Source organism: Anolis carolinensis, chromosome 2 (assembly GCF_035594765.1).
Source record: "Anolis carolinensis isolate JA03-04 chromosome 2, rAnoCar3.1.pri, whole genome shotgun sequence".
Taxonomy (NCBI): Eukaryota; Metazoa; Chordata; class Lepidosauria; order Squamata; family Dactyloidae; genus Anolis; species Anolis carolinensis.
The window spans coordinates 212,967,966-212,986,872 of NC_085842.1; the positions used below are offsets into that span (position 1 = coordinate 212,967,966).

The 18,907-nt window shown below is 41.4% G+C and overlaps 1 protein-coding gene across 3 annotated transcripts in view; it reads right to left on the minus strand.

The window, feature by feature from the left end:
* Window positions 1-18,907, minus strand: part of LOC100566394 (ephrin type-B receptor 5) — a 202,174-nt gene that overhangs the window by 108,498 nt on the left and 74,769 nt on the right. For all 3 annotated transcript variants that reach the window (XM_062971697.1, XM_062971698.1, XM_003227578.4), the window contains exons 4-5: window positions 10,144-10,211; window positions 6,083-6,779 (exon numbers count right to left, since the gene is read on the minus strand). In XM_062971697.1, coding sequence (XP_062827767.1) covers window positions 6,083-6,779; window positions 10,144-10,211 — 765 coding nt within the window. The remainder of the gene's footprint in view (window positions 1-6,082; window positions 6,780-10,143; window positions 10,212-18,907) is intronic.

Below are 18,907 nucleotides of genomic sequence, written 5' to 3' on the forward strand. Positions count from 1 at the left end.
CATTCAATCATTAGCATTTTTAAATAGCTTTTATAACTAGAAAGGACCAAGGGAATGTTTTAAGTAGACTGGATAATTTTTTTGTGTCAGAAACGACTTGAGAAACTGCAAGTTGATTCTGGTATGAGAGAATTGGCCGTCTGCAAGGATGTTGTCCAGGGATGCCCGGATGTTGATATTTTACCATCCTTGTGGGAGGCTTCTCTTGTGTCCCCACATGGGGAGCTGGAGCTGACAGAGGGAGCTCATCCACACTCTCCCCGATTCGAACCAGCAATCTTCAGGTCAGCAATCCAACCTTTATGTCAGCAGTCTTGCCAGCACAAGGGCTTAACCCATCGCGACACTGGGGGCTCCGATTATAGAATAATCTACCTCCATCCTTGTCTGTCCCTCCTTTATCATTCTCTTGTTCTGTGTTTTATTGACCTACAACCTCATCAGACAGGTCAAGTTGCCCATCGTATGCCGGTTCCTCTTCACCTTTGCCACGGAGCCCGCCACCTCCCATCCCAGAATGTGCATCTACTTCTGGCAGGCCTCTGTGGCAAAAGAGAAGAGGAATCGGCGTACACCACCTCCACGACAACACAGGAGGTTTCTCGTGTTGAATTGGACATGGTGACATGGTGACAGCGGATGCTTCCCCCCATGGGATGGGGTAAGGGGGAAGGTGGGTGATGCGGGCATGGGGCGACTTCCGTACGCTCCACGCCATGCCCCTTTACTACTTAATGTGATAAGGTCCCTATGGTATTCAGCTGAATAATCTGTGTGCTGCTGGCACTCTTCACAAAATCATGGTCATTTCCAACAATAACGTTACATTCTCATGTATAAGTCTAAGAATATTAATAAAAAATTACCCCCCCCCCCCCAAAATTAGGTTGACTTATCCACAAGTCATTGTGATTACTGTACCTTGACTCTTATAAAAAAGAACCAGCCCCTTCTCTGAATAGAGGAACAAAACGCAAGAGCTTAGTCCATCCTAGGAAAACCTAAAAGAAGTACCATCTTCCTCTACTTTCTCTCCCATTCAAATGTCTGGGTGGAGAAATGGCGGTATGACCTGGGGCAGCGGATCTCATGAGATAACATTGGTGCTTTCCTCTCTCTGTAGAATGACCCGACATATCCATATCAAAATCCATACTTTTAAGCCTTAAAACTTGTCCTTGGCTTAAAATAAGAGTAACTTACACATGACTATATGCAGTAAGAATCATTAACAATTTTTAAAACTGCTGAGAAGTTTTAAGTGACCTCATAAAAAAGTCTTAATGGTTGTGACACACCATCTTAACCAAAATTCATTTAAGGAAAGCAGATTATTCATATTAAAATAGATTTAAAAAGACAAAAGAAATAGCGTACAGTATAATTTAAGAAAGAAAAGTCATGCTGGGTGGGATGATTAAGGGCTTAACAACATGTTATTGGTTTTCTATAAAAGACAAGAACCTCACGACTAAAGGCATTCTGCAGAATGGAAGCTACCACTAGGGATACGCAAGCCATTATATTTTACGAATTCCCACAAGCAATGTAATACATTTGTAACATTAATAAGAAAATGTAATTTTTGCAATACAGCTTTGAAAGCACTGCTGCATATCACATATATCCCATTTCGTGGAATCTAGGGCGAACATTTTCCTCTTTAAGGGGATTTTAAAATGGGATACGTTCTTTATCCACCATCTGCCTGCTATGTTCTCCACCTGAAGACAAACATTGATCTAATGTAACATAACACTTAGGTAATATAATAATTATTGCTAAGTATCTTGCACAGATTATTATCCACAATTGTGACACAGGCATGATATTCTATTGTGATTTGTTTGCTTTGACCTGATTTTAATCTTCTCCAGCCAACTGCTCATCAGGAATATCTTCAGCAGAACTGCAAAACATATGGCTCAAAATGCAAGAGAGAGAAAAAATACCCACCCTGCTCCATTTTACTTATTTTTTCAATGGGATTTCTGGTTGAGGACAAGAAAACTTATGAATACACTATTCCCTCACTACTTCGCGGTTCACTTTTCGTGGATTTGCTGTTTCACAGTTCTTCAATAAACTTTAAAAGACTATTATAAATCATAAAAATTACAATTTACAGCCCAATGAAGGGAGGGAGGAAAAGCCAAAGGGAGAGAAAAGGAGCCCAAGTGGCAACAGGAGGAGGAGGAGGCAATTTATCAACACACGATTGGTTGATAAAGACTTAAAATAGTGTATAATTACTAAAATAATGTATAAATATTAAAATAAATATAGCGTCCCTACTTTGCGGATTTTCACTTATTGCGGGTGGTTCTGGAGCATAACCTCCACGATAAGTGAGGGAATACTGTATTCCTTTATACGCCTCTCAGTAGATACTAGAGTTGGGCTCGAATCCTGTTTCATTTGTTTCTTTTGTGGTTTTGTACTGTTCCATCCATTCGGATGGCACGGAAGGTACAACCCCCTCCCAAATGAAAGGAAGTAGTAAAACGAAAAAAGTGGGGAATGGTAGCCATTCGGTCAGCTGATTTTTGGCGTTTGACTGTAGGCCCTGGCTGGCAGGACCTACAGCTAAGTGCCGGGCGCTCAACATTAATACAGTTGAGCGCCAAGCACTTGATGCTCGTAGACCCGGCAGGCAGGGCCTACAGTCGAGCACTGAGTGCTGGACGGTAGCCCATGAGCCAGGCCTATGACCTATCAAGTGCTTGATGCTCGTAGGCCCTGTCTGCCAGTCCTACAAGAATCGAGCGCTCAGCACTCAGCTGTTGGCCCTGCAAGCTGGGACAACAAGCCATCGAGCACTTGATGCTCGTAGGCCCTGGCTGCCAGGCCTACAGCCAAGCACTTGACACTCATAAGCCCGGCAGCCAGGGCCTACAGCTGAGCGCTTGGCCCGCTCAGATGTAGGCCCTGGCTGGCAGGCCCCACTGTTTGCTACCCAAGGCCTGAAAAATCTTTGTTTTTTTAGGACCTTGGACAGAAAAGCTCATTTGTATAGGCACCTGCTTTCGTAAGCGGAAATGGGGCCATATGAATGGTACAAATAGAAACAGGTAGTGATTCCATACAAATGCACATCACTAGTATATACTCCATATGACTGCCAGGAAACTAATTTATTGAGGACCCAGGCAGAGTGGTTTTGCCTTTGCAGTCAGATGACCCCATCATGCTGTCATTTCTTGGTTTCATGGATTATTTCATTACTGCCTTAATTTTACCAGTAGAAAATCAATTTCTGACCACATAATCCCACACAATAATGTCCCAAATAGACACACAAAGGGGGAGGGAGTAGTGTGTGGCTAATATTAATGCAAGACACAATATTACTGTGTGATTACCACAAAATACAATCCCCAAGCAACACTGCTTTTGATTTGTATTCCTGTACAAGTTTTCTAAAAATAGAGAGGATTTCAATGCAAGAAACATTCAAATCACTACACTTTCAGACTCTTGGCATTGAGAGCTCTCTTGTCTCAAGTCAGAACATTCCCAGTACTTCCATAAGGACAGGAAAGTCTCTCAAGCAGTTTACACCTCAAACAGGAAGCCTTCCAGCTATATGGCGAGACAGAGATGTGACAGAACATTCTTGGCATTATTAAGGTTTAAAAGCTGCTGGAAACTTACATCCATATATTTCCAAGGTTCTTTTCACAGATTAGCATATAGGCAGTCCTCAAGTTACGAACAAGGTAGGTTCTGTAGGTTTTGGATATCATAAGGAAGGGTTAACATCCCCGTACTTTTTGTTTTGCTCTTTGCATCCCCTGTTCAGAAGATTTCACCACACTTTCTGTCCCGGTGAGAACTGGATTTTGAAAAATTTAGCTTGTTGTGGAGACAAGGATTGATAAGAAAGCTTCAGTGAAAACACCTTTTCCCCATGATAACTATTGAGTGAATTCCCCTTCCTAAGGGTAGATTTCTCCCACCTCTGTTCTTAACTATGAGTTGTTTGGAACTCGGGAGTTTTTACTTTGGGGACTACCTGTACTAATGACCTCTGGGCTCCAATTTAATGAGCATGTAAGGCTATATGTTTGCAGGACTCAAGAGGTGCTTTCAAGACACAGAAGGAAATGTGGATTAGCCCGCATGGGTCCCTGCCATAGGCATTTGGATTTATTGTCCCAGGAACAGATACTAGTTTTTTTTGTCCTAGCCACCAGAGGAGTATTTTCTTCCAGATAAATGCCAGACTGCATTTTTTTTTACTTTTACCCAGTATTTCTAACTCTCCTCAGTGACAGATGCTCAACTATCTCAAGGCTAGAGAACATTTACCTCCACTTTTTTCCAGATTTGAGTCTAGCAGCTTATAGCCTTGGCATGCCTCCACAGTTCAGTACAAGTTGCTTTAGCTTCTAGTAAGGGCAGCAAACAGCATGCTGTGGAATGTTTCTGGAAATTAATATGAATTTCTAACCAATATGAAAACACCTGGTAAGAACAGGATAGCCTGGAGACATCTTTTCACGCTTACAACTAAAATCTGAAAATGAGAGCTGTCACACTGGGAGAGCAGGTGGCTGATTTCATCACAGCCAAGTCAGACCTCTGCAGTTGATCCAGCCACTGGAAATATGCTAACACCCACTTTTCTGAACTGGATCTACACTGAGGAGACAGGTGGATGAAGCTTCTTTTCTCTATTAATTTGCCAGACTCTCCAGAAATCTCCTTCAGCCATCTCAAATGCTGGCAAATTAAGGAGAGACAGGATGGAGTCTGAGATCAGGTCTAATAACAAGGACCAGAAGGGCTCTGATAAACATTAGATTCTAATCGGAAAGGCTTCGGGGACACCCAAGGGCTCCACAATCCTGGACTCTCTAACTAGTCAGAGGATACTTGTAGTAGGTCTTTGACATGTAACGAAGACATAGGAGAAGAAGATTCTTCTTTTTGGATAGTCTTTTCATACACTGTTGCCAGAATAGACAACTGTGAGTGTAGTGAGACTTGAAGGCTCATACTCTCAATTAGAGACGGTAAGCAATTTATCTTGTTTTTTCCTGTTCTTTAAATAGGATGAAAAACGAGAGTGCCAGTGAGGTGATACCTGGAACAACCTTGAGCATGACAACTGGGGGCCAATGGTGCCTTCTCCTGATAAGTTAACAAGTCAACCTGTGGTTACTTGGACACCTGAGAAGCACCCCAATAACTATTAAATACTACACTATCATCTGTACCAAACATGTCTGGAAGAAAAAATACAATCTTCCTGGTTCTTGTAAAAATATTGTGGAGGGTTAACTGTAAAACATATTTCAATGGCTGTTCTGTTATCACATTATTCTATGACCCTAATCAAATGCTAGCCAAAGAACTACAGGTTTAGAAAGTGGGTGTACTGGATGAACAGAGCAACAGAGATTAATCTGAAGATAAATCATTCTTAACAGAAATGTTAAATTGCATTTCTTCAACACAAACCTGAAATACAAAAGTAATGTTTAACTTTTCCCACCCTGAATGCTTGTTTTTTGCCATTTTTTGATGAATACATTCTTCCCTCCTTTGAATTAACTTCTCCTTCTCTTTTTCTCTGGCTACCCTTATCTTATCCTAACGTCTCATCACCCAAGCTCGGCTAACCCTCCATGAATAAAGTGATTTGCTTTGGGCGATTTCTGTTAGTTCGTTCTTTGTTTAGTATTGTACGGCATTGAATATTTACCGCAACTTGTTTTAAACCGCCCTCAGTCTCAGGAGATAGGGTGAGATACATTAATAATAATAATAATTATTATTATTATTTATGTTGTTCTACACTAGCCAATAAAACTATACATCAGTCTTGTGCATTAGCACTCACCGAGTACCTACCTACTGCATTAAAAAGACTAATGAAAAAGTGAAAAGAACAAAGCCAAGACAGAGAAGGTCCCCTTCAGGAAATGGTTAATTTTGCACATGAACTTTTACATGTATTTATCAGGGTACATTAGCCTGTGAATAGCTGCTGAAAACTGCTTCCTTATATTAATAATTCTGTCAAAAAGATTAATGTAAAAAGCAACAGGGATGCTCTGAAACATCTTTTTCTCACCTTTGCAGATTTTCTCATCATCCGCAGGCTCATAACCAGCACGGCAGGCACACCTCCCAATGGCCACCATCCACTCGCCTTCTCCATTGCAATGCAACCTCACTCCAGAGGAGCCCGTAGAGCTGGCTTCCTCTGCGTCTGGCACACACGTTCCTGGGGCTTCCACCAGTGAAGTCCTTTCACCTCCAGCAAAAGTCTCTGGGAAAGACGCAAAGCCTTTCACCACGGCAGGGCACTTGTAAAAGAAAACCTGAACAGCCACCAGGGACATGCAAGCCCCAGAGTCCTGGAAAGCCAAAAAGAAACCTCTCTTGCTGAGTGGCCCAAAGCTCCGTACCTTCACGTTCATCTTCACCACTTTCCCAGTACTGTCCACCTGGGAGAAGCTCTCATCTGCTGCAACTGTATCCACTTTGGACCATGGTCCCTCATACCACTCCGGATGCTCCTTGGTGGGCACATCTGTGTCTGACTCATTATAGTAAAGGGTGAAGGTCTCTTTACAGGAAGAGGCCACGGTCCTCATACTAGCGCAGTCACGTACAGAAAAGCGAAGACGTATGTGAACTCTATGGGCTCCACGGCGCTCTATGAAGTGAGTACGTAACCAGTTGTTCTGTCCTGGTACAGCAACATTACACACCTCAAAAGTTCGGATCAGTTGTTTCCTGTCATCCAAGACGCTCACTTCATCCCACTGTATGGAAGTGCAAGCAGCGAGGAGAGAAAGAGTAGGTAAACAAATGGAAAACATGTTTCAGGAACATAAAAAACTACATTTGCCTGTGTATCCAGAAATGTCAATGCCAACTTGCAGGGCTTCAGCTGTATCTGCAGATCTTACCAGTACTCACTGATGAAATCCTAATTAAATATTAACCAGGCCCGACACAGCTTAGTTTCTATATATGAAATGAATTCAGATGCATTCAGGATGTTAGGATGATTTTCAGCTCTAGTATATCTGGCAATACGCTTCTTTTTGGACAACTACATTGATTTGGAGGCAGGCTGCAAAGTGGGAAGATGGGCCCAAGATAGAATACACCAAGAATCCAGAACTTTAGTTCCACTATGTCTTTGATCAGCCAGGCCCTAAAGACCGCATCACTTTCATTCGTGGGCTGCTGCAGTCAGTGGGAACCACAGTTCTACAAAACACACATCTCAACATGACCAGAAATGACATCATGTTCTTTCTGGTTTCTTTATCAACTGGTTTTTAGTTGACTGGGAACTTGGGAAGTGGTCTGGTGGAAGTTGAGGGAGCAAAACTGCTACATATTGCAGTGGTTTTGTACTGGTTTGGGCTGTCTATGACCAATTTGTAGGCATGGTAGCATTAGGGAATCAAAAAGAGGGTATTAAAAAGGCTGTGTGTGCTTCTGGCACCTCTCCTATCTGTGAACCTTTTTGATACTTACAGAGTGGATACCTTCATTTGTTGTACAATTTGCTTAGTTGTTTTACTAAGACTGTCCACATCCAAAATACAAAATCACAAAAATAAAAACTCACGAGAATCCAAGCCATTGTATGTATCCCGTTAAAGCATTGTTTTTAAGAGGGAGAGGGGTAATTGATACCAACCTCTGGAGGAAAAGGGTAAACAATATATAGAGTTAGGGTGTATTTACACAGTAGAATTACTGCAGTATGACAACACTTTAATTGTCATGATACAATGCTATGGAATCCTGGGAGCTGTAATTTGATGATGCACCATTTCTTGGCACAGAAACGCCGAAGACCTTATAAAACTACAACTCCCACATTTCCATAACATTAGCCCTTGGGAGTTAAAGTGGTGTCAAGCTGTATTAATTCTTCTGTGTCAAATGCACCCTTCGCTGGAATTTGGAGGAAACTTACGATGATTTTCCTCCAACCTGGTCCCCACCAGACATTTCAGGCTGTAATTCACATCATCCTTGACTACTAGTGGAAATACCTAGTGGGCGACCTCCGTTTCTTGAAAAAAGAGAGGTTGCTAGTGTGATGGATTATAAATTCTGGATTTCAGCCGCTCGAGCTCTGAAAGCTTTCTTTACGATTTTTGAAAAGGTGGCAAAGTGTGAATGTAGGGTCATTATCGGTAGCTCACAAGAGAGCTCTTGAGGCAGTAAGTGGGCTCTCAACAATCTGGGTCTTCAGATTCACTGGGACCAACTCTAAACATGCAAGGACTGATGGCAAAACTAGATCAGGGAACTGCTAGCTCCAGACCATGGCAAAGCAAGGCTGGAATTTCCAGTGGCAATGATATCTGCTCTAGTTAGCAGGCAGGCAAGAAGAAAGAAAGGGTCCTATAACAATTTATTATCACAATATGATTGTAAGATATGTCTTTGGCAAGAAACTCGGCTCTTTATCAGCAATAGGTTGGACAGAATGCATCTCTCCAATGTTTACCACTTAAACTCCACACAAATTGAATTAATGTTACTTTAAAAAATAAAACAAATCTGAACTGTAAATCTGTTTTTGACCTTAGTATGAAAGCATTTTAAATCAGCACAATTGAAAAAAGATGAAGGCCTGGGATTGCTGTGTACATGAAAATAGAAAAGTGTGGGTTGGATAGAGTCATGAAATCCAGTAATATTTTTCCAAGGGCTTCGTTGTGCTCTCTACATGCAATATAACAATAAGAAAAATAACCTCTGATTGTTGAGTTTTCAAAACAAAAGCATAGATATGCATCTGTGAATTTTTCATTCTTCTCAAAGACCAGGACTTGGGGAAGGGGGAGGAGTTCTGTTTTTGTCAACGCTCCACCACCACCCTCACCCTATGCAATGGTTGTTGTGTGAAGAATGGCATTTTTCAACAAAAAATATATTTGTTACAAAAGTCACCAGGTTTTGTCTGTGAAACCTATCCTAAAATAGGATAAAATTTCTTGCAATCTCAAACAGCAAGAGAAACACTTTTGATTTAAAGCGAAAATAAGTCAGGATTTACATCTCTACTGGCCAATTTTCATAATCTGGCAATTTTTAACTTGTGTTTGTTGCATTGCAGACAAAGAACTGATTGTGAATTTTAAATGCTGTTTAAGTGTATTTTAATCTGTAAGTTAAAGGTAGAGGTTTCCCCTTGACATTAATTCTAGTCGAGTCTAACTCTGGGGTTGGTGCTCATCTCCATTTCTAAGCCAAAAAGCCGGCGTTGTCCATAGACACTTCCTAGGTCATATGGCTGACATGACTGTATGGAGCGCCATTACCTTCCCACCCAATGCTTTTTTTCCCTCTATTTTTTTCATCATTTTTAAAAATGTATTTGTTATGCAATGCTTTTGACATGAAATAAATAACCTTCCCACCCGAAGCGGTATCTATTGATTTATGCACATTTGCATGATTTGAACTGTTAGGTTGACAGAAGCTGAGGCTAACAATGGGACTCACCATGTCCCACGGATTCAAACCACTGATCTTCCAGTCAGCAACTTCTGCAGCTTAGTGCTTTACCCTGCTACACCATCGCGGCCCCTATATTTTAATCTGTATTTTTAATATAAATCCACATTGTATTATTTGTTTGTTTTTTAAAAATTGTATTCACTTTGTTTCAAATTGTGACCAACGTGTGTGATTGTTAGCCGTCTTGAGTCCCCATGGGGAGAAAGGCATGGTATAAATAAAGTAAATAACAAATCATAATAATACTGCTCTAATATGCCTCTCTGAAGATCTGACCAGACATAATGTAGCTCTAAAGGTTCAACAAGAGGAAGAGAACCAGACCAAAAACTCCTCTTCTCGTAGGACTCTTGAAGAGCGAAACTGGAATAAGCAGCAGAACCAAAGGCACTTCTCACCAAGGTTCACTGAAACAAATAGCAGGCTGAAAGTGGCAACGTGTAACTTCATTATCACCTTCAGTGTTTCCTGCCAATCTCGATGGAAGCAACAGGGGTTCCAACTGCCATGGTCTGGTTTACTTATAAGCGCTGTTCATGGCAACTGTGCGGGGTAAGTGTGTGAATAAAATGTAGACAGGCTCCAACATTGGGAGATTTTCGCAGGTAGAAGAGAAGGACAGAGAGCACTTACCCCATTAGTAGGAGGGTGGGCCGTCCAACCAATTTCAGAGGTCTCACTGGTTGTATCCAAAAGGATTTCTGTTTCAAGAAAGAAATAAGCAGATGAAAACATGATATGCTTTCACAGAGTAATAACTTTTATTTAATGCATTTCTTCCTCAACTTTATATCACTTATTGTGACCAATGTGACTGCAAGTGTCAAGTCCTACTGGCAGGAAAGGGGTGTTGTGATTGAATTCGCTAGCTTTGCAAGTGACTTCTTGCAAGTCCTAAGGCATGGTTTCAATTATGTGGTTTCATCTGATGCATATGAATGTCTCAGCATGGGCAGGAGACATGTGCACTCTTTTTATTACTTGTCTAACTCCTGCTTCCATATAAAACCTTGCTTGGAAGAAACAGGTATTGCCGGTTTTGCTCTCACAGCTAGAACATTGTTCTCACCTGGTAACCAATCCTTGGGGTCAAGCTTCATACTTAGAGCCAACAACTGAATTCAGTCTAGAGATCTAAGCCAGACTGTGGACCTAGCAAAGATCTTTAAATCTCTAGTTCCAACAGTGGTCTTGATCTGCATGAGAGGCCCACAGTTAATGAAAATGAATCACTTCAACGATTAACTGCAGACATAGGGCCACTGAACTGGATCAGGCTCAAGCTTGCTACTCATCGGATCAAGTATAAATCAAAAGATTTATTGCAACTATATTTCAATTTGAAAAGAGAGGAAAATGTGTTTTTCTTGCATATGTTTTTGTTGGTTACTATAATTTTAATAAAAAACGAAAAGAGAGGAAAATCTCATTTCTAGCAGCTGCTTTGAAGGACCCTGAGAAGATAAGCCAATAATTAGCCAATTACCATTTCATCAAATTCTGTGATCTCATACTGTATAAGAGTAAGGATGCAAATTGTCACTTATGTCCATCTTGCATATGGTCCTGTTATTAGTATTCAAAGCCTTCCAGCAAATCCAGCTCACGGTACTTGAAGAAGGAGCCTTGTTGAAAGTGTTAACATCCTTTAGAAGGTCACCCTGTGATAGCAAAGACAGAATTTCTCTGCCACCACACCTACCTCATGGGGAATGCTTCCCCCTATTTGGGCAAATGTACCAGCTTTGTGACTAAAAACTTCAAAGCAACTTTTCAGTCACCCCATGCAGCCACAGTCACACAGACTGTGCTGGCATTCCCAGACTGGTTCTGGGAATCTGGCACTGATTCTACAGTTCTTTTTTCTGACATGTTTTATTGTCCTTGATTTTGAAATATTTTCTTGTTGTAAAATGTTCCAAGATTTTTTCCCCTTAGTAATTAGCATGTAATGTTTTAAAAACAAACAAACAGATTGTTAGGAACTTCCCATTCCCTGCCACCCTTCATTTTCTCGTCTCCTAAAGCAAAAGTGAGAGCTGTTTGCAGAAAATAACAAATACAGGACCCCAGAAGTGTGTTATCATTAAAGTTTCAAACAACATCAATGTATCTCACTATATAAAAGTCACAGCATGTGCGTATGTGTTGTCGAACGCTTTCACGGCCATAATCACTGGGTTGCTGTGAATTTTACTGGCTGTATGGCCATGTTCCAGCAGCAATCTCTCTTGATGTATCGTCTGTATCTGTGGTTGGCATTTTCAGAGGGTATGAGGGGAAGGAATAAACCTAGATGCAGCCATAGATGCAGGTGAAACATCAGGAGAGAATGCAGCTGGAACATGGTCATACTCACAGCAACCCTATGTACGTATGTCTGTCCATTTTTACTGTAAAGGCTATTGCTAAGTGAAGTGGCCCTCTATGATGTCACTGGATTGGCCATTGCTAGGTGAAGTGGCCGTGATGACACTGGGAAGGAAATGTGATACATGTATGAGGAGGAGGGTGGGAAGGAAAAAAGGAAAGAAAGAAAGAAGGAAGGAAGGAAAAGACTGGGAGAAAGAAAAATACACGCAATTTTATATTGCTTTACATACTTGAGAAGCACCCCAAGTAAGTAGCATTTTTGGAGGGGCTCATTTTTGTTTCCATACTGATATTTGGCTGGCCATATCATCTATTAGGAGGAATAGCAATCCTATTGATTCCTCTCTGTTAATAGTGACATTAGGCTCAGCATCCTATATCATTGTTGTTATTGAGCGCTGCCACATTGATTTGCCCAGTGTGGTAAACCTGCTTAAATCACACTATGCACATTTTTTCCTACCAGTCATCCCAATATTGCAGGGATTTGGGTAAATGCCTCAATTCATCCAACCCAAAGCAATAAAGAACTGGCAAGCTCCTCTTCCCATCCACCTATTGTAGTTTGATGGTGGTATTACCCTCAGCATTATGTTTTGGACTACTGCATTTGCAAAGTTAGACGTATTGTTCAGTTCTGGGAATGTACGTACTTCTTCAATGTCAACAACCCTTCTCCAACTGAAGAAGAAGGTCAAATTAAGCCTCTTCAATTTAGAAAAAAAGGAAACTGCTCTCTTAACAGATCAAATGTCCCACATGCAATGGACAAGTGTGGGGTTATCTCAGTCGTTGTTTGGATAGACACAGGCTAAAGTGGTTTGAAGTGCACCACCAGCAGCCCCCTTACAGATTAGCTACTTTAACCGAGGTCTGTTATCTATAATATTAAAAGGGCAGTAGTATTAATAATCACACTGTGCTTATAGCTCCCTTTTTCTAATTTCTTGCTTCCTGGTGAAATGTTGGCCAGGAAGAGACAAAACTGCACTCATGAACTTCTCCCAGTTTAGGTCACCTCCTCCCACATCCCTGACCCTAAATCACATGAATTCAAAATTTTAAAAATGAGGGTTGGAGGGGATTTCTCATTGTGTTGCACTTTGGAGATAAAATGGATACAAAACATATGCAAGATGACTGTTCCATTTTCCCCAGACTACTTTTAAATAAAGAAAAGCGTTGGGTGATTGGGTAAGATGTGGTCTATCCAATGCAATTTTCTGAATCAGCACCCCAAATAACCAAACCAAATCTAAAGTTGACCAAAAACTGATTTGTAACCCTCTTGGTACTAATATTGTAGGAGAGTGGTCCCTGGTCAAAGTGGTCCATGGTTAAAAAAAAAAAAAAGATTGGGAACCATTGGCCTAAGAGGAAGGCAAAGACAACCTCCTTCTGAGTAATAATAAGAAACCCCATGATAGCTTTGCCTTATGGTTGCCATACGATGGAAACCACTTGAAGGCACACAACAACAGCATATAAATACATATACATAAAACAAAATGTTGCTGTCCTAATGACATTAAATAACAAAACTTTAAAAAAACAACTTCCACACTCTTTAAACAAGCTGCTTTCTCTTTGTGAAAAACGTGGTTATTGCACAAAACTATTTTTTCACAAAACCCAGATTTTATGAGCAAAAGGAAACCCTTCCTAGAAACCCTCATTTGTGGTGTTGTTGTTTATTTGGTTCAAGGTTGCATTTTTCACAAAAAAAGAACCTTTTTTCATACAAAGAAATATACGGTTATCTGCAAACATTACAAAAAATATGCATTTCTATGTGGAAAAATTTTCAGAACCACTTCAAGATATGCAAATACAGCAACAGGCAAAAAACTGCAGAAATTATTTTCCACTCAATGAGAGGTCGAAATAATTGACTATTTACATCCTTAGCTTAAAACAACATCTATCTTGGACATGAGCACAGAAAGCCCTGCTTTGAGATAAGATAGCTCACCATTTTACAGGCTCAGTGAAACATTTCATTTATCTACTCTCAGCCTGGAGAAATAAAGAAACCAATTACAGTCAGTCCTGCCAATCCATGGATTCTCCATTCATGGATTCAACTATCCACACTGACCGAGAAGTCCTGGTTGTCTACATGATGTTCAGGGACATTAGTCCTTATCACGGGATAAATCCGACAACGATCTAATGTCCAGTCCAGAGGAGAAGCTGAGGGTGAGTTCTGTTCTTGATCCTGCTCCTGTATTTTGACCACTGGGGAGAAGTAAACTTTTATCTGTTTGTTTTCTTTCTTTTCCACAGAGAGTGAGATGACATTAACGCAGGGGCTTATCACTGTTTTTGTAAGTCTGCCTTGTAATTACCATGACTCTTGTATAATTTAAAAAACCCACAGAGTCCCTGGTCAACCAAGAGTTTTTAGGCACAGGGCTGGGTGGGCTAACTGGTAGATGTCCCTTAGTGCTTGATGGAGTTGCTGTGATTACTTTAGTAAAGCTCACCAACGATTAGATTGCAAATTATCTTTTGATGTTTGGTGTTAAAGTTTATATTTGGCCTTTATCTACAGTCCTTGTATCATCAACTGTTTTGTTCCCTTGCAATCTGTACTACTTTGACACAGATTTGAGCTCCAGAAGAGTTCTCAGGTGTAAGCAGCTAATTGGATGTTCCTCGAGTCTTCAGCCTTGCGTGCTAAGGAGCTCTCTGCTTCCTTCTCATGGGATAAGCCAACAACCTCATTAGATGGGGCTTTTTTTCAGTGGCATACACCACTTCAGCTACAGTTTAGCCATGGAGCCCGCTAGCTCCCATCCCACGGTGTAAAACTACTTCTGATGGGGCTCCGTAGGTAGACTATAGTGGAACCAGTGTATAAAACTGCTGCGCCGACATGGGATGCTTCCCATGTTGCACCAGCATGAATGAGGGGAAGCTAGGCAGCCGACACTTCCACCCATGGGATGGGGTTATGAGTAAGCCAGGCGGTGTGGGGCGATGGGTTCCCCACTTCCCCTGATGTGCACCGCCAGATTTGCCACAATCCGTGGAGATTCTGGCGGCCAGTATGATAAGATCCCTAGTTAATCCAATTTAGCCCCATGCTGGGGGATGCTACTGAGTTTGGCCAAAATTCTACAGCAGCTCCACGTTTGGGCACAATTTGGATGGGATGATTAGATCCATTGCAACTGGTCAATTTCCACATGGGCCACTGCCACCGCCTTTCTTCTCCTTGAGTCATCAATGCAGGGAAGGGGGGACAGATTATCTGTCCGAACGTGTCTCCCGCTATGACCCACCTCGAAGCTTAAGATCATCGGATGAGGCCCTGCTCGCGGTCCCGTCAGCCTCACAGGTGCGGCTGGCGGGGACGAGAGACAGGGCCTTTTCAGTAGTGGCTCCCCGCCTATGGAACGCCCTCCCCATTGAAATCAGGCAGGCTCCCTCCCTCCTATCCTTCCGTAGGAAGGTAAAAACTTGGTTGTGGGGCCAGGCTTTCGAATAAGAATCAGCAGCATTAATTACTATTATGTATGCTGGAACTCAATTGACAGACCCAGTCTTTTAAACTTGTACACGCCTATCTATATTTTATAAATGCATTTTATGAATGTTTATGTAAGTTAATTTTTTAACTGATTTATAGTGTATTGTACTGTTTTTATATGTCTGTTTTATTGTAAGCCGCCCTGAGTCCCCTGTTGGGTGAGAAGGGCGGGATATAAATATTGTAATAAATAAATAAATTAGGTCCATGTTGCCACTGTAGAGGGCCAGCTGAAGTCCAGGAGAACTCCTAGCCATCATGATTGTGCCAGGCTGATATCAGCAAAGATACCCACATGACCAAGGAGAAGGAGGGATGACAGAGAAGGTAAGGAGACCAGGGCTGAACCAGCCCTAGCCTGACTGGATCATATAGACTCCATCCAGTTTTCACAAGTTGTGGATAGAGTATGTGGCCGTCTCCAGGGCCAATCCAAACATTACCACTCTAAACAAGCTGCAGATTAAGTAGCCGGTGAAGATCTGTCCTCAGATGATCAATTAAAGATAAGAGAACAAATTAAAGTGAAGCTAGGCGATACCAGAGTACCTCTGTCCTCCATTTTTCTCCCATTCAGTTACCCTATCCTCATCACTTTCTCCTTTCTTCATCCACTGTTCTTATTTTTCACCCATTACAGAGCCCTTCCCTGCCTCCCTTGACGTTCTCTCTCTTGTCTCTTCCTTTCTCGTATACACAGAAACACACACACTGCTCCTGCTTTCTGACCTGTCTTTTCCAGAGGCTTTCATGTGTGAGAGTAAGATGAGCATTCATCACAAACGGTTCAGGTCAGTGAGCACATGCGGCCGCAGGGATTTCCCTTGGCCCAGCAACAGGACCGCTTATGACACCTCTGCCCTTCTATTTCCAACTCTTTCCCCCTGTTTTTTCTTCACTGGCTGCCACGTTTCTGCCCCTCATTTGTACTTCCCTCCTCTTTTTCCTCCCCAATTTCAATGAAGGTAACTACACTTCCCCCAAATGAAACAGAGATGCACTTCCCAAATCCTACTGCTTCAAAAACATCTTATTTTCTAAGCAATCATTTCTTAAATGCAATGGAAATATAACATCCTTCAGCAAGTCTCTTGTTTTCATGATTATTATAGTGTTTTTAAAAACACATAATAAAATATATCATAGAAGTAGCCTCAGTTGTCATACCAAACAATATAGTCTTGCTGTGAGTTTTCCAGGCTGTATGGCCATGTTCCAGAAGTATTCTCTCCTGATGTTTCACCCACATCTATGGCAGACATCCTCAGAGGTTGTGAGGATCTCTGAGGATGCCTGCCATTGATGTGCGTGAAACATCAGAAGAGAGCACTTCTGGAATACGGCCATACATCCCGGAAAACTCACAGCAACCCAGTAATTCCGGCCATGAAGGCTTCAACAACACAATATAGTATTGGCTAGTTACCAGAAGGTGAAGAGGAATGGAGCCAGCCTGTCTTTCTCTGGAGTCCCATAACTGGGGTGCCAAAACATTGGCTCCTGTGGTGGTGGACCTTCTCACATTCTAGGCATTTTTCTATAAATAAGTTCTCATCACCAATATAGAAGCAGTAGTAACTGTGCTCACATTTATTCCTAGCTACCTGGTGGTGCAGTGGGTTAAACATCTGAGCTGCTGAACTTGCTGACCAAAAGTTTGGTGGTTCAAATCCAGGGAGTGGGGTGAGCTCCCGCTGTTAGCCCCAGCTTTGGTCAACCTAGCAGTTCAAAAATATGCAAATGTAAGTAGATCAATAGATACCGCTCTAGTGGGAAGGTAAGGGCACTCAATGCAGTCATGCCATGTCCTTGGAGATGTCTACAGACAACGCCAGCTCTTCGGCTTAGAAATGGAGATGAGCACAAACCCCCAGAGTCAAACACGAATAGATTTAACGTCAAAGGAAACCTTTAACTTTTACTCTGCCTCTCTGTGTTCCCAGCATGCCACTGAATATGAGTTTCTGGCAAAGAGGTGCAGTAGGCAGTGCATTTTCCTTCAGACTGGGCATGAAAGTTATGAATATAGAATATGTGGGGGAAATGAGAAAAATTAATCATTATCAGTCTTGTGCAAGGCCAAAAAGGAAAGACCCTGTCACAGTAGCCTCCGCCTCTCCAAATTTCAGAATGCCAAATCCTGTTCAACCTTGGTGTTCATCTTTAGCTTCAACCTGAAAACACACAGGGTATACGCATGTCCACCTATTCCACTAATGATTTTTTTCAGAAAAACTGATAATATTTATTACTCATTTATTTTTCACACCAATGCTATACATTAGAGTCAAATATGAATTCAGCAATATTACCAGGGTCACTTTAGAGATGATAGAATGGCATCACATTTTCTTCTGTTGTAACTTACTCAATCACAGTATCTGCACAAACAGCTTCACGTTTTCCTCCACATTTTAAAACACAATCCCAAGGATTTGTGTGTGTGTAAGAAACAGAGAAACTTAGAATCTTAGAATCTAACTTAGAATCAGACCTACATTTTCCTATTATTTCACGACACTGCTAGTTGTGATTTTAACAAACTGTTACTCTTTTAAGAGCAGAAGTTGCTCAGTCCAATTATCTATATCTATACCCTGCAAACATATAAAACCAAAATATCTCTCTCATCTGATCTGAATTCAGTTTTGTAGCTTCCTTTGCCTAATGGTTAAGCAAGCTCAGTAATTGTTCTTACATCAGATCACAACTTAAAGAAAACTGCTGCAGTTGAGAAGATAAGAGGTGTGCAAGTCACCAGGAGAAAAAACAGCTTAATAACATATATATCAAAATCCCCAGTGGTCAATAAAATTGTAAGGTTGCCTTAAAACCTGCATTGTTGGTTTAAAAATAAATTTCCCTCTGATTTTTTTGTAACCATGTTCTTTTTGAACTCTATTATCACTCTGAAGAATCCCCTGCCTTGTGGCTCTCCACAAGGATTAGAAACCTTCATCATTAACAAGATAGTAAAGATTGTTCCTTTTGTCATTTCACACTACTTATTGTGCTAAAAGAGGTGACAGTCTCAACTAAAGCATGTATCTTTGAGTAGAAATATTTTCATGATACTCATTGTGAAGCTATGTGAAGTAACAGCTGACAACCATAAGCTGCCCCAAGTCATATTTCTGTGACCCTTGATGCTATCCAAGGGGCCCTCAAAGCCCCCAAACCTTCATTTTTTAATTCTTGTGAAGCCAATTTGCTGAAAAATGCCCTAAAAGCATCACAAATATCTGGGTTCTTTTGTGCATCCTCACAAAAATGCAAAAATCAGAACGAAGTACAGAACTGATATCAACTCTGGTCATGCCAAGGGAGGATGGAGGGCAAAAATGGCGTTGTCCTCTTTTTCAGTTGCCCAGCTCTGCACTGTCAGCTCTTCAGGAGAAAAGAGCTGATGACACTGAACATTTTTGGAACATCTGTTTATGAAATGTGTATGTCCATTGGCAGCCTTTGTGGTTATGTTAAAAAGAAAAT